Consider the following 12,500-nt stretch of genomic DNA (forward strand, 5'->3'; position numbering starts at 1 on the left):
ACTTCTTTGGGAAGACGATCCAGGAGCTCCATCCGATCTGATTGAAGTCCACATGCATGTCGACCCTCCTGCACATGGAGCTCTTCTCCGCCGGGGCCCGGAGTGGCTCTGGGTTCCTCATCGGCTGACCCCTGCGGCCCCGTTTGCTCCTGTGTTGCTTGTCTCTGCGCACTTCCTTTCCTTCGGTGTTAAACAAGAACTTAGACGTCTCGGCTGTGTGCAGGAGACTGGCTCGGTCCTGCTCGCTCTGTCCAGAGACGGTGTGTGAGAAGACCAGCAGCATGGCTCTGTGACGGATCCCGTCCACACCTTTATTCCCGGTTTGAAGAGCACGTCTCATGGCTCTCCTGGTCTTCCGGCGGATCCGCTCCGTGAGTTTGGGACCGATCCAGTTTAGGAGCAGGTCTGTGGCGTTGTAGACCCTCCAGTGATGGGAGACGCTCATCAGAGAGGAAACAGTCAGCTGACCCAGGGACTGGTTCTCCAGACAGATGCCGTGTTGGTGGCATGGGACGTCCTGCTGGTGTCGGATCTCCACCGTGATGTTCGTTCGCTGCGTTTCTTTGGGAATACGAATCCTCAGCTCCGCCGCATGGATCTGACGCTCAGACAGAACTGAGGAAAGGTCGAAGTGTGTGACGTAGTGTGTGTCCTGATTGGTCAAACCTGGAAGAGACAAAGAAAATAGTATATGTCACATATATGTCATATATGATTATATGTTAACCATATTTACATATATAAATATAATTACATAAAAATACATTTATTTATTTATTTGCAATTTAGTATATGCCTTTTATGATCATGTTAATCCACATATCACTATTAAAAAAGCAGTTTAGACTTTGTATTTATTTAAAAATAAGTTTAAAAAAATTATTTAATCTTGGTTGAAATTTTGCATAACATTTTGCAAATTTTTCATAACATTATTTTAGGCTCCATACAATACTGTAAAAAAAAATGTAGACTCTGAAACCTTTGAATTTGGATTAAAAAATATATATTTAAAAAAAGTTTTTAATCTTAGTATGTTGAAATATTGCATAGTATACACTGATGGACAATTATATCATTCATCAACCACTGAAAAAAGAAAAGAAAAAAAAGCTAAATATATTATTTATTTATTTATTTTGTAATTTTGCATATGCCTCATTTGATAACATTATTTAGGCTCCATATATTACTATAAAAAAGCATTTTGCAGTTTGCAAAACAAGTTATTTAAAACAAATTCAAGAACAGTAAATATTAAAAAATGTTTTCAATCTTAGTTGAACTTATACATTGATGGGCAATTATATCTTGCATCAGCCACTGATATAAAAAAAAAGAAATATATTATTTTATTTTTCTGTTTTGCATATATGCCTCGTTTGATATCATTATTTAAAATGCATGATTAAAGCACCAGTCACATTCAAATGACTAAATAAATGATTCAGTATTTAAGTGAAAATAAACTTTTTCCTTTATATTTTAGGTTCAAATGTGACCTACTCTTGGCAGATTTTGTGAGATTCTCCCAACTAAAGACGTTACCCATCACTGTGGCTCTTCTGACTGTCATGTACACAAACCCAACAGTAATGAGGTGATTTGTGCAGCTGAACACACACTCTTTGATCCTCGTGGATGAGGCTCTTGTCCACTGGAGTGTATTGGCTGTACATTTACATTCAAATTGCTAATTGCTTTGGTTTATCTAATAAGCGGCTCTGACTGTGGTTAATAGCTCTGCCATTCAACATCAGCCTGTAGTTCAACTCAATCATGACTAAATAATCATTTGTTCCACCAATGATTTATTTCTGGAAGCATTGCAGTTAACATTGGCTTGGTCAGCAATCAATTTTTAATTATTATTATATTTATTCTAAATAATGCATTTTAATTTATAATAATAAAACAATAATTATATAAATAAATATGTAAAAAAAACTTTTATTGTTGCAGTCTAGTTATTATGTATTCTAAATGATGCATTGTAATGTATAGTAAACAATCGTTAGACTGCAACAATAATAATACAACAATATATATTATTTATATAATAATAATTAAAAATATGTATTATATTTTATTTGCTGCATTTTAATGATTATTTTATTTATTCGAAATAGTTAATTGTAAATAATCATTGTAACAATAACAATAATAATATAATAATAAATAATGATTTAAAACATTTCCTATATTTTTATTATAGCAGCCTAATGATCATTCTGTTTTTCAAAATTATTGTCAATAATCATTGCAACAATAATAATAATGATATAAAAATATTTGAGGAATAATAACATCAAACTAAAGTAATTATGTTAAACTGCAATCCGTATAGAAATATTTTTAGATTCACTGGCGGATCCGATATTAAATAAGCTATAAACATTAATAAGGATGAAGCATATCGATGCAAAATCAATCTCTTGATTTTACAAACCTCTTGTTCTTCTCCCCCCTATAGCACAGTAATTCTTTGTGTACAGTTTATGAAATATTACGAGTGGACCCCTTCAATTATTAAATATTTTGCATTATGCATAAGCATCATAAATCTGATTTTTTTTAAAGCCATAGTATCGATCAGATATTAGATTTATCTTAACGGAGGGGCAAGGGAGCTCGAGCCTAATCCCTTCAGATCAAACCCGGATCGAAACCCATCGTTTAACACGAACCAGCGGCGATGCTGAACGCAGCCCGTGCGCGCGCGCGCGCTCTCGGAACCCGCTGCTCCTAATCTAATCACGCGACGTGTGAAAAAGAGCCGAGGGGCTGATGTTGATTTGGGTTTGTGTAAGGATGTCTGGCGAGGGTCTAATCCACATCAGCTTTGCGCAGAGCATTAGTCCTGGATTTATTCAGCCACAAGTGAGATGTGGATTGAAGGTGTCTGGCGCTGAGATTTGACGCGCAACAAAAGAGCCACGGCACTTCAGAGAGTTTCAGCATCGTTCGTGAATCATTTTAAACCGCTATGACGAACAGTAAAAGCAAATCTTACTCTTGGAGAGGATGCTCTTGATGGTGTCCGCTTGCTCGTGCTCTGTATTCTCCACGGGACGCGTTTGGTTGAGCTTGAAGTGTCGGTAGAGCTGCATCATGTATGTCGGTAAATGATGCCGGTGGCTTCTGGGTGACGTGTTCCTTGTGCCGTGATTATCGTGCTTTCCGAAAATTCCAAGAAGCAGAAGCTGGTAGCAGAGGAGGCGCAGAGCTCCGTGCGCGTTCATGATGCACTGAGGTCAGAATGACAGGTCGAGGGTCCAGGAGAGCTTATATACCCCCCTCCCTCTGTCCCTCTGCATATTTAACAAGTAGCAGAGAACATTAAAGGAAATTGACATGCCATGACAGCTCATCATCTTTTCGTGTGGAAATGAGGCGCATATTTTACAATGAACTATTAAAACACCTTGCGCCCCGTGACGTCACCAGAGCCGCTCTTGTCCTTTGAAGACTGTAACTCGAGCCCAGGCCACTTCACTTCACTCGAGCCCCATCAAATGTATAAAACATAACATTTATTTATCGAGGATTCAAGGTGATATTATTTGCACATCCCGTAGTGAGGCACATCTCGGTTCAGTCATATTTTAGATCATTGTCACTGACCAACAGCTAATTTAAATTGTATTATACATGAATAGTAAATATTTGAATGTATTTTAAGTTTTTTTTTTTTTTGCAGAATATCGTCTGATATGGATATGGATGGTGTATATAGCTACAGTATACTTTTTTACATTTATTTTAAAAGTTTGCATATGCCTCATTTATTAGGCAACATATAGTTTGTCAAATATTGTATAAATTTTTGTATTATATATTTAATGGGTATTAGATAAATAGTAAATATTTAAATGGATTTTAAGTAATAGTTTAAGGAGAATATATGTATGTTTGCATATGCCTCATTTGATATAATTAGCAGTTTAAGTAAACTATTGTATATGTTTTGCATAGTTTTTCTTATTATATATTTTAGCAATTTTAATTATCTGTAAGTCTTTACATCATTTATTAATATTTATTACTATTTATTATATATATTATATATATATGCGAATTTTAATTAGATTTGTACTATTAATGATATCATATATTTCGATATGTTTGTGAGTGTGTGTGTGTGTGTGTGTGTATGAAAAGCAGCGATTGACTTTTTTTATATGTAAAAATATAAGGCAGCATTTAAGCAATGATATCATATATAGGCCTACATCTTTTTTCTTTTTTTATGGAACTAGATGAAAATAACTAGACAGACTAAAACACGCACTACACCACAATTACACACATTTTCTGAGTCTGATTTTAGGATCCTCTCAGCGCCTGGCACCACACACACACACACACACAGACACGCGCATGCTCAAAGAGCCCGTCTTCCAAACCACGAGTGCCTTCTTTCTTTCTTTCTTTCTCTCGCGAGCGAGTGAGTGTTTGGATCCAGCCGTGGACAGAGATTTGCTGGAGTGTGTTTGTTCTGTTCTGAAGGCGGAGGCTGTTTCACTGCGATGGTGAGTGATGATCAAGTTTCTGCAGTGCTTTATGGGATCGAGCTTCTCACATGCATGCATCTACATGTTGCGTGAAGCTGCATTGCTGCAGTTGTGAAAAGAGCAAAGCATTAAAGCCAGTGTGTGTTCGAAACAGACCGGATCTGATCTGATCTGAGAGTCAGTGTAGCGGCATGTTGCTGTTTCTGCGTTGGATTGCATTACTTTGATTCATTCTGGTCAGATTCTAACACGCTGTAACGAGCGTGTGACATGTAAATGAGTTTAGAACACACACTTGTATCACGAAGAGAAAATAAATTGCAAGTTGCAAGAAACGCTTGGAAATGTATAAGATTGGTCTGACTCAGTGAATCGATTCATTCGAACGAGTCTTTTGTCATGTGAATTAAAATGCACTCATTATTTTAATAGCTCCAAACCATGGAGCTATAATAGATTAGTGTTTCAACCCCACAGTTTGAACTCGAACCATTAAAAAGAACCGACTCAAAAGAACGATTCGTGAAAAGAAACGTTTCAAATGTCTGATTCAGTGAATCGGTTCATTCGAACGAGTCTTATTATTTTACGTGCGCTTCTTGCGAAGTGAATTCAAATGCAGTAGTTATTTTATTAGTTTCAAACCCACTGTTTGAACTGGACCGAATCGTTAAAAAGAACCGACTCAAAAGAACGATTCGTTCGCGAATTAGGAGCCGCAACAATCAAAAGCGAATCGCTTGCGTATGTGCCGCATTGAGTAACTTTGTTTTAGTTTACTAAACAACATAACTATATTAAACTAACGATTATATTGACATCTACGACCAACATCTTGATATTTGAATAAGTGTTTCACACCCTGAGGTGAGTTTATAGCGCTTTTGATGCGACAGAGAGAATAAAACAGATAGCCTACATTAAAAACTGACTGAGGGAATGTAAAACAAATCAGTTTAACAGGATAGATCTCACGGAAAACATTTTTCACCTCAACATTAGCTAAAAGACGAAACATATCCTTAATTGTCTGTGAAATAATGTAAAACTTGCTTTTAGGATGTTAGCATCTCAAATTAGAAACTCCGCATTAAATTAAACCCAATCTATTTCTCATTATTGAATATAGATGAAACCTAAATGCTAAAATCTTATCAATCCACATGAAAGCTATTTCGATATTAGTGGATTGAAATGCTAATGCTCGGATCGAGAGTCACGCTTATGAAGATTAATGGTGATGAAGCTCGTTTCGAGTTGAGCTGATGGTCAATAATAATCCATCTGTGTGACCCTGTCAGATAAAGCCAGATAAGATGCACGGCTCATTTGTGGAGATCATTATAGAAATGAGGCCAATTAAAAAGCACTGTCAACTCATTTTGTATCTGGTTGGAAAGAGTCTTGTATAAACATTGAATCAATGCTACATTTATCAAAATAGATACATTTAAAGGGAAGGAGTTGTGCTTTTCTTAAGACTTTAAGAAGTATGAGCTGGGGCAAGTTGTCACAAGGTCTAACTGAGGTTAAGTTTCAAACATCTTGGTAAAAATTGTCTTAAAATATTTTTTTTTAATTGTTTTTGAGTCTACAAGTGAACAGTAAACCGCACAATGGGATACCATTTCTATTTGAGCCTCCTTTTGAGTTGTTTATTGTTTCACTATTTTAAAAAAACAAAATAGATTTCAAATTAGTTTCATATTTCAACATATTCTTCTTCAGTCTGTGTCAAAAACCCCCAAAACAAAACACCAATTTCCCATTGTGACAACATGCCCCACTGCCGAGTTCAGTGTGAGCTGTTTTTGATATATATTTTTTAATCAAAGCTTCAAGTTTGTCGACACATAAATTGACTTTCAGAAACCATAAACATTTGAAACTGAGAAATATTAATTGTAAATCGCTGGGAATTATGTGAAATTATTTCTTGCAACCACATCTGATCATGGCAGTATGAACATGGATTATAATACAGAGCCATATCATGCTGAACTGTTCTTCGATAAATCATGGATTATTCAAAGCAAAAGTCACATTATGATTAAATGAGTTGATGGGCTATTTTTGGCTTTGTTGCAGTGACACAAAGAAGATTAATTCACACTTTACATTTCTGAATCAGCACAATATTGACTCAAGTCTCATTTATTATGAAGCATCAATGCATCTTTCATTAAAAGCTAATCATTTGACATTAATCCTGCAGCATCGGAGTGCAGTTACAGCTGCTGTGATTTAATGCAATGACGTTAGGTGTGAATTTGGGCTTGCTGATTTTGTGTTTGTGGTTTGTATCTGTCCTGATGTGTGAAGATGATTTCAGCCACTAGATGTCATATCGTCCAGCTTTCGTCTGTTTGAAGTCAGTCCAGTAATAGTCAGACGGTCGGTTATTAAAGGCAGCAAAGATGTTCTTTTCCACAATGCGTCTGGCTGAATGTTCTGTTTGAACTCATGATTTCATTTCTACCAAAATAGAAATAAGCACCAGAGTCATTTAATATTCACTTCTGCAGATGTTAGATCATCAGACATGACGTCCAGCATGCATTATTGTCTAGGGTTATTTTAGTAGCATTGATACGTAATTATAGTTTTTATTACTATATTGAATCTATTGTTTTAATTTCAAAGTTGTAGTGATTTTGTTGTGTTTTGGTATTTTATTTTTTATTTTTGTAGTTTTGTAATTTTTAGTATTTTTATATATATATAAAAAAAAATGTTGTACCTCAAGTTAAACTCTCAGAAATGAAAGATTTTGCCTTCTCGAAATTTTATATCTCAGAATTCCGAATTTTTTCTTAGAATTGCAAGAAAAAAGTGAGAAATGCGAGATAAAAAGTTGCGATAAAGTCACTGATAAAAACTATTTAAGCTATTAAAACACACGCATATTAATAATAAATAGAATTTTATTTTCTTTAATATTAAAAGTCATACATTTTTATGACAATTTAACCATTTAGTAGAAGTATTATTATACTTTGTATTTTAAGTCTATATTATAGCCCTCCCTACCTTGCATTTAAATGAATCACTCTGGTCAGATTATAACACTTTATAACGAGTGATATGTAAATGAGTTTAGAACGTACACATGTATCATACAGAAAAGATAAAACCACAAGAAACGCATGAAAATGTTTAAACTCAGCATCTGATTCAGTGAGTCGATTCGTTTGAACGAATCGTTTTGTATTTTGCATGCTCTGATTTAATAGTAGTGAATCAATTTGATCGAATCATTAAAACAAACTGAATCAAAAGGATGATTCATTCGTGAATTCAATCATTTGCTTGTGTTTTTAAATGTTATTTTATTTAAGTTAACCTTATTTCAAGGGAAATACGTTTTTGTTTGGTTCTAGTTAACCATAATAATAACCCAGTTGTTGTCACTAAATGACTGGACAGCAGACTCTTGCTTCTGTTTTCAGTGACGTTGATCATTGAAGGCAAATCCAGACGGGAAAATGACCACACACAGGTGTCAAGCGGTCAGTCCGGTCGGAAACGGATGTTTCAAACACAAAAGTGCATTAATGATGAGAGAGGCAGCAGGAAATGGGCAGGTAATGTTTAGTTTTTCAGGAAGTTTCACAGGAAGCTGATGTTGTTCACTGCTTCAGAGCATCACTCCATCTTCCGCTGCTTCCCCGTCTGCTTTGCCTCATTACTTGAATGAAATCCAAAAGCGTATCCGCTTGAACAAAACTAATTTCTCTTCATGCATGTTGAACTGTAAGGTACCTTAAGGGCAAAATGTCACAGAACCTCAGAAAAAAAAGAGATGCTGTTGATTTCCGGCTTTGGTCTCGCATGCATCTCTTCACTATTGTGTTGACAGGTTCATCAAAGCCGTTAGTCTGACAGAGGAAGAAACAGGTGTGGCTGGGTTTGTTCTCACCTAAAAATCAGCTCAAATCCAACCTCACAGAAATCTTAATAGCACATGTATTGATTTAGGGACCACTTACTGTATATGCTGCTTCCACTGAGGTTTTTTGTCTTATCTGAAGCTTGACAGCCCACTGGACACTGTCTTATACATATATACAGATATATATATATATATATATATATATATATATATATATATATATACACACACTTACATACATATTTAAAATATATTGTTTAATTTTTAATTCAATTAATACATGTATTTTATAGAATATAGATTTTATAATGTATTTGTTTTATTAACATAATATAATTTTAAATGTATAGAAGAACAGAAGTCAAGTGTTTGAATGACATTGAATGAATTTGTAATTTTCTGCTAAACAAATCCTTTGAGAAACTCAACTTTTCAGAGCTCACAGTGTGTTTTGTAGGAGAGAGTAGTTTTCTCAGATTCTGTCCTCATAAAGGTCTTTTCTGTCTCTAGTTGTGTGTTGGTTTCAGAGGTCCTTCAGTCAGTTTGTGTTCATGTGTGGTTTGTGAACGGAGTAAATTTAGCTTAGATTGAGATAGTACAACAATTTCCTGCCTCACCCTGCTCTCTCTCTCTGTGTCTCTCTCTCTCTCTCTCTCTCTCTCTCTCTCTCTCTCTCTCTCTCTCTCTCTCTCTGTGTTTGTGTGTCATAACTGTTGTTTTCTGTATTCGTCAGTAACACAAGCGTCTTGGTCTCCATCTGAAGTTTTTACTAGATACCCCCTGAAGAGTGTCCTTGAAAAGCCCTGTTTTGGAGGAACTGGACACAGTCAGATCGCTTTGGTTTTGTGGAGGCCCAGAGATGTTTTCTACACCAAGCTTGTGGTGCAATTGATATAATTGTGTATTTCAGATTGGATTAAATGTTCCTGAAAGTACTACACTCTTATTCATAGTTGAAAACATAAGTAAATTAACTGAAACGTTCAAATAAATGAACTCATTTTGAAGGAGAAAGTTGTGTTTGTCCATTCACTTGGGTGTAGTTTAGAGAAAACTCAAAGCTAGAAATGATTCCTAAAATAAATCAATAATTTTTAAGTGTTATTTTATGTGTATAATATAGACTTGAATATAAATATAAAAATAAATATGAAATAATACTAAAATATAACAATATTTGTATTTGTTAAAATTATTAAATTGCATTTTATTTTAATATTAAAGAATGTCACTCAGTCACACACACACACACATACACACACACTCTCTCTCACAGTCATACTCACTCTCACACACACACGCACACACACAGACTCTTACATGCGCACACACACACAGTCACTCTCACTCTCTCACACACACACACCCTCTTAGTCACTCTCAGTCACACTCAAACACACACTCTCACAGACACACACGCACAATTACACTCACACTCAGTCTCTCTCTCTCACACACACACACACACACACACACACAGTCTTACTCATACTCACACTCACACACAATAACATTAATTCAAGAGTTACTTTGTAACTCAAGAGAGTTGGACTAGTTACCAGAAGGTCGCTGGTTCGAGTCCCGGTGCTGGCAGGAGTTGTAGTTGGGAGGGAGTGAATGAACAGCGCTCTCTTCCACCCTCAATACCCACAGCTGAAGTGCCCCATGAGCAAGGCACTGAACCATCAGCTGCTCCCAGGGCGCTGGATATATAGCTGCCCACTGCTCCGGGTGTGTGTCCTCTTCTCCGGGTTTGTATCCACTGCTCCGGGTGTGTGTGTTCATGGTGTGTGTCCACTGCTCCGGGTGTGTGTGTGTCCACTGCTCCGGGTGTGTGTGTGTCCACTGCTCCGGGTGTGTGTCCACTGCTCCGGGTGTGTGTTCATGGTGTGTGTCCACTGCTCCGGGTGTGTGTGTGTCCACTGCTTCGGGTGTGTTTTTGTCCACTGCTCCGGGTGTGTGTTTGTGCACTGCTCCGGGTGTGTGTTCATGGTGTGTGTCCACTGCTCCGGGTGTGTGTCCACTGCTCCGGGTGTGTGTCCACTGCTCCGGGTGTGTGTGTTCATGGTGTGTGTCCACTGCTCCGGGTGTGTGTTTACTGCTCCGGGTGTGTGTTTACTGCTCCGGGTGTGTGTCCACTGCTCCGGGTGTGTGTTCATGGTGTGTGTTCACTGCTCCAGGTGTGTGAGCACTGCTCCGTGTGAGTGTTCATGGTGTGTGTTCACTGCTCCAGGTGTGTGTTCACTTCTCTGGGTGTGTGTTCATGGTGTGTGTCCACTGCTCCGGGTGTGTGTTCATGGTGTGTGTTCACTGCTCCAGGTGTGTGTCCACTACTCCGGGTGTGTGTTCATGGTGTGTGTTCACTGCTCCAGGTGTGTGTTCACTGCTCCGGGTGTGTGTTCATGGTGTGTGTCCACTGCTCCGGGTGTGTGTTCATGGTGTGTGTTCACTGCTCCAGGTGTGTGTCCACTACTCCGGGTGTGTGTTCATGGTGTGTGTTCACTGCTCCAGGTGTGTGTGCACTGCTCCGTGTGTGTGTTCATGGTGTGTGTTCACTGCTCCAGGTGTGTGTTCACTGCTCTGGGTGTGTGTTCATGGTGTGTGTTCACTGCTCCAGGTGTGTTTTCACTTCTCCGGGTGTGTGTTCATGGTGTGTGTTCACTGCTCCGGGTGTGTGTTCATGGTGTGTGTTCACTGCTCCAGGTGTGTGTTCACTGCTCCGGGTGTGTGTTCATGGTGTGTGTCCACTGCTCCGGGTGTGTGTTCATGGTGTGTGTTCACTGCTCCAGGTGTGTGTTCACTGCTCCGGGTGTGTGTTCATGGTGTGTGTCCACTGCTCCGGGTGTGTGTTCATGGTGTGTGTTCACTGCTCCAGGTGTGTGTTCACTGCTCCGGGTGTGTGTTCATGGTGTGTGTTCACTGCTCCGGGTGTGTGTTCATGGTGTGTGTTCACTGATCCAGGTGTGTGTTCACTGATCCAGGTGTGTGTCCACTGCTCTGGGTGTGTGTCCACTGCTCCGGGTGTGTGTCCACTGCTCCGGGTGTGTGTCCACTGCTCCGGGTGTGTGTCCACTGCTCCGGGTGTGTGTTCATGGTGTGTGTTCACTGCTCCGGGTGTGTGTTCACTGCTCCGGGTGTGTGTTCATGGTGTGTGTTCACTGCTCCAGGTGTGTGTGTCCACTGCTCCGGGTGTGTGTTCCGAGTGTGTGTTCAGTGCTCTGGGTGTGTGTTCATGGTGTGTGTTCACTGCTCGGGGTGTGTGTTCACTGCTCCGGGTGTGTGTTCATGGTGTGTGTTCACTGCTCCGGGTGTGTGTTCATGGTGTGTGTTCACTGCTCCGAGTGTGTGTTCACTGCTCCGGGTGTGTGTTCATGGTGTGTGTCCACTGCTCCGGGTGTGTATTCACGGTGTGTCCACTGCTCCGGGTGTGTGTTCATTGTGTGTGTGTGTCCACTGCTCCGGGGTGAGTGTTCATGGTGTGTGTCCACTGCTCCGGGTGTGTGTTCATGGTGTGTGTCCACTGCTCCGGATGTGTGTTCATGGTGTGTGTTCACTGCTCCGGATGTGTGGTCATGGTGTGTGTTCACTGCTCCGGGTGTGTGTTCATGGTGTGTGTTCACTGCTCCGGGTGTGTGTTCATTGTGTGTGTGTGTGTGTGTGTGTGTGTGTGTGTGTGTGTGTCCACTGCTCCGGGTGTGTGTTCATGGTGTGTGTTCACTGCTCTGGGCGTGTGTTCATGGTGTGTGTCCACCGCTCCGGGTGTGTGTTCATTGTGTGTGTGTGTGTCCACCGCTCCGGGTGTGTGTTAATTGCGTGTGTCCACTGCTCCTGGGTGTGTGTTCATGGTGTGTGTCCACTGCTCTGGGTGTGTGTTCACGGTGTGTGTGTCCACTGCTCCGGGTGTGTGTTCATTGTGTGTGTGTCCACCGCTCCGGGTGTGTGTTCATGGTGTGTGTCCACTGCTCCGGGTGTGTGTTCATGGTGTGTGTCCACTGCTCCGGGTGTGTGTTCATGGGGTGTGTACACTGCTCCGGGTGTGTGTTCATGGTGCGTGTCCACTGCTCCAGGTGTGTGTTCACTGCTCCGGGTGTGTG

General features: G+C 39.6%; 2 protein-coding genes across 2 annotated transcripts in view; one reads left to right on the forward strand and one right to left on the reverse strand.

The window, feature by feature from the left end:
- The window catches only part of LOC132121124 (nodal homolog), a 4,953-nt gene extending 1,366 nt beyond the window's left edge, over positions 1-3,587 (reverse strand). Inside the window, exons 1-2 of the mRNA XM_059530296.1 lie at positions 3,014-3,587; positions 1-666 (exon numbers count right to left, since the gene is read on the reverse strand). The exon at positions 1-666 is cut by the window's left edge and continues 80 nt beyond it. Coding sequence (XP_059386279.1) covers positions 1-666; positions 3,014-3,242 — 895 coding nt within the window. The 5' untranslated portion in view covers positions 3,243-3,587. The remainder of the gene's footprint in view (positions 667-3,013) is intronic.
- Positions 3,588-4,357: 770 nt separating this feature from the next.
- The window catches only part of LOC132121734 (paladin-like), a 67,836-nt gene continuing 59,693 nt past the window's right edge, over positions 4,358-12,500 (forward strand). Inside the window, exon 1 of the mRNA XM_059531465.1 lies at positions 4,358-4,532. Within this exon, the coding sequence (XP_059387448.1) occupies positions 4,381-4,532 (152 nt within the window). The 5' untranslated portion in view covers positions 4,358-4,380. The remainder of the gene's footprint in view (positions 4,533-12,500) is intronic.

Source organism: Carassius carassius, chromosome 39 (assembly GCF_963082965.1).
Source record: "Carassius carassius chromosome 39, fCarCar2.1, whole genome shotgun sequence".
Classification (NCBI taxonomy): domain Eukaryota; kingdom Metazoa; phylum Chordata; class Actinopteri; order Cypriniformes; family Cyprinidae; genus Carassius; species Carassius carassius.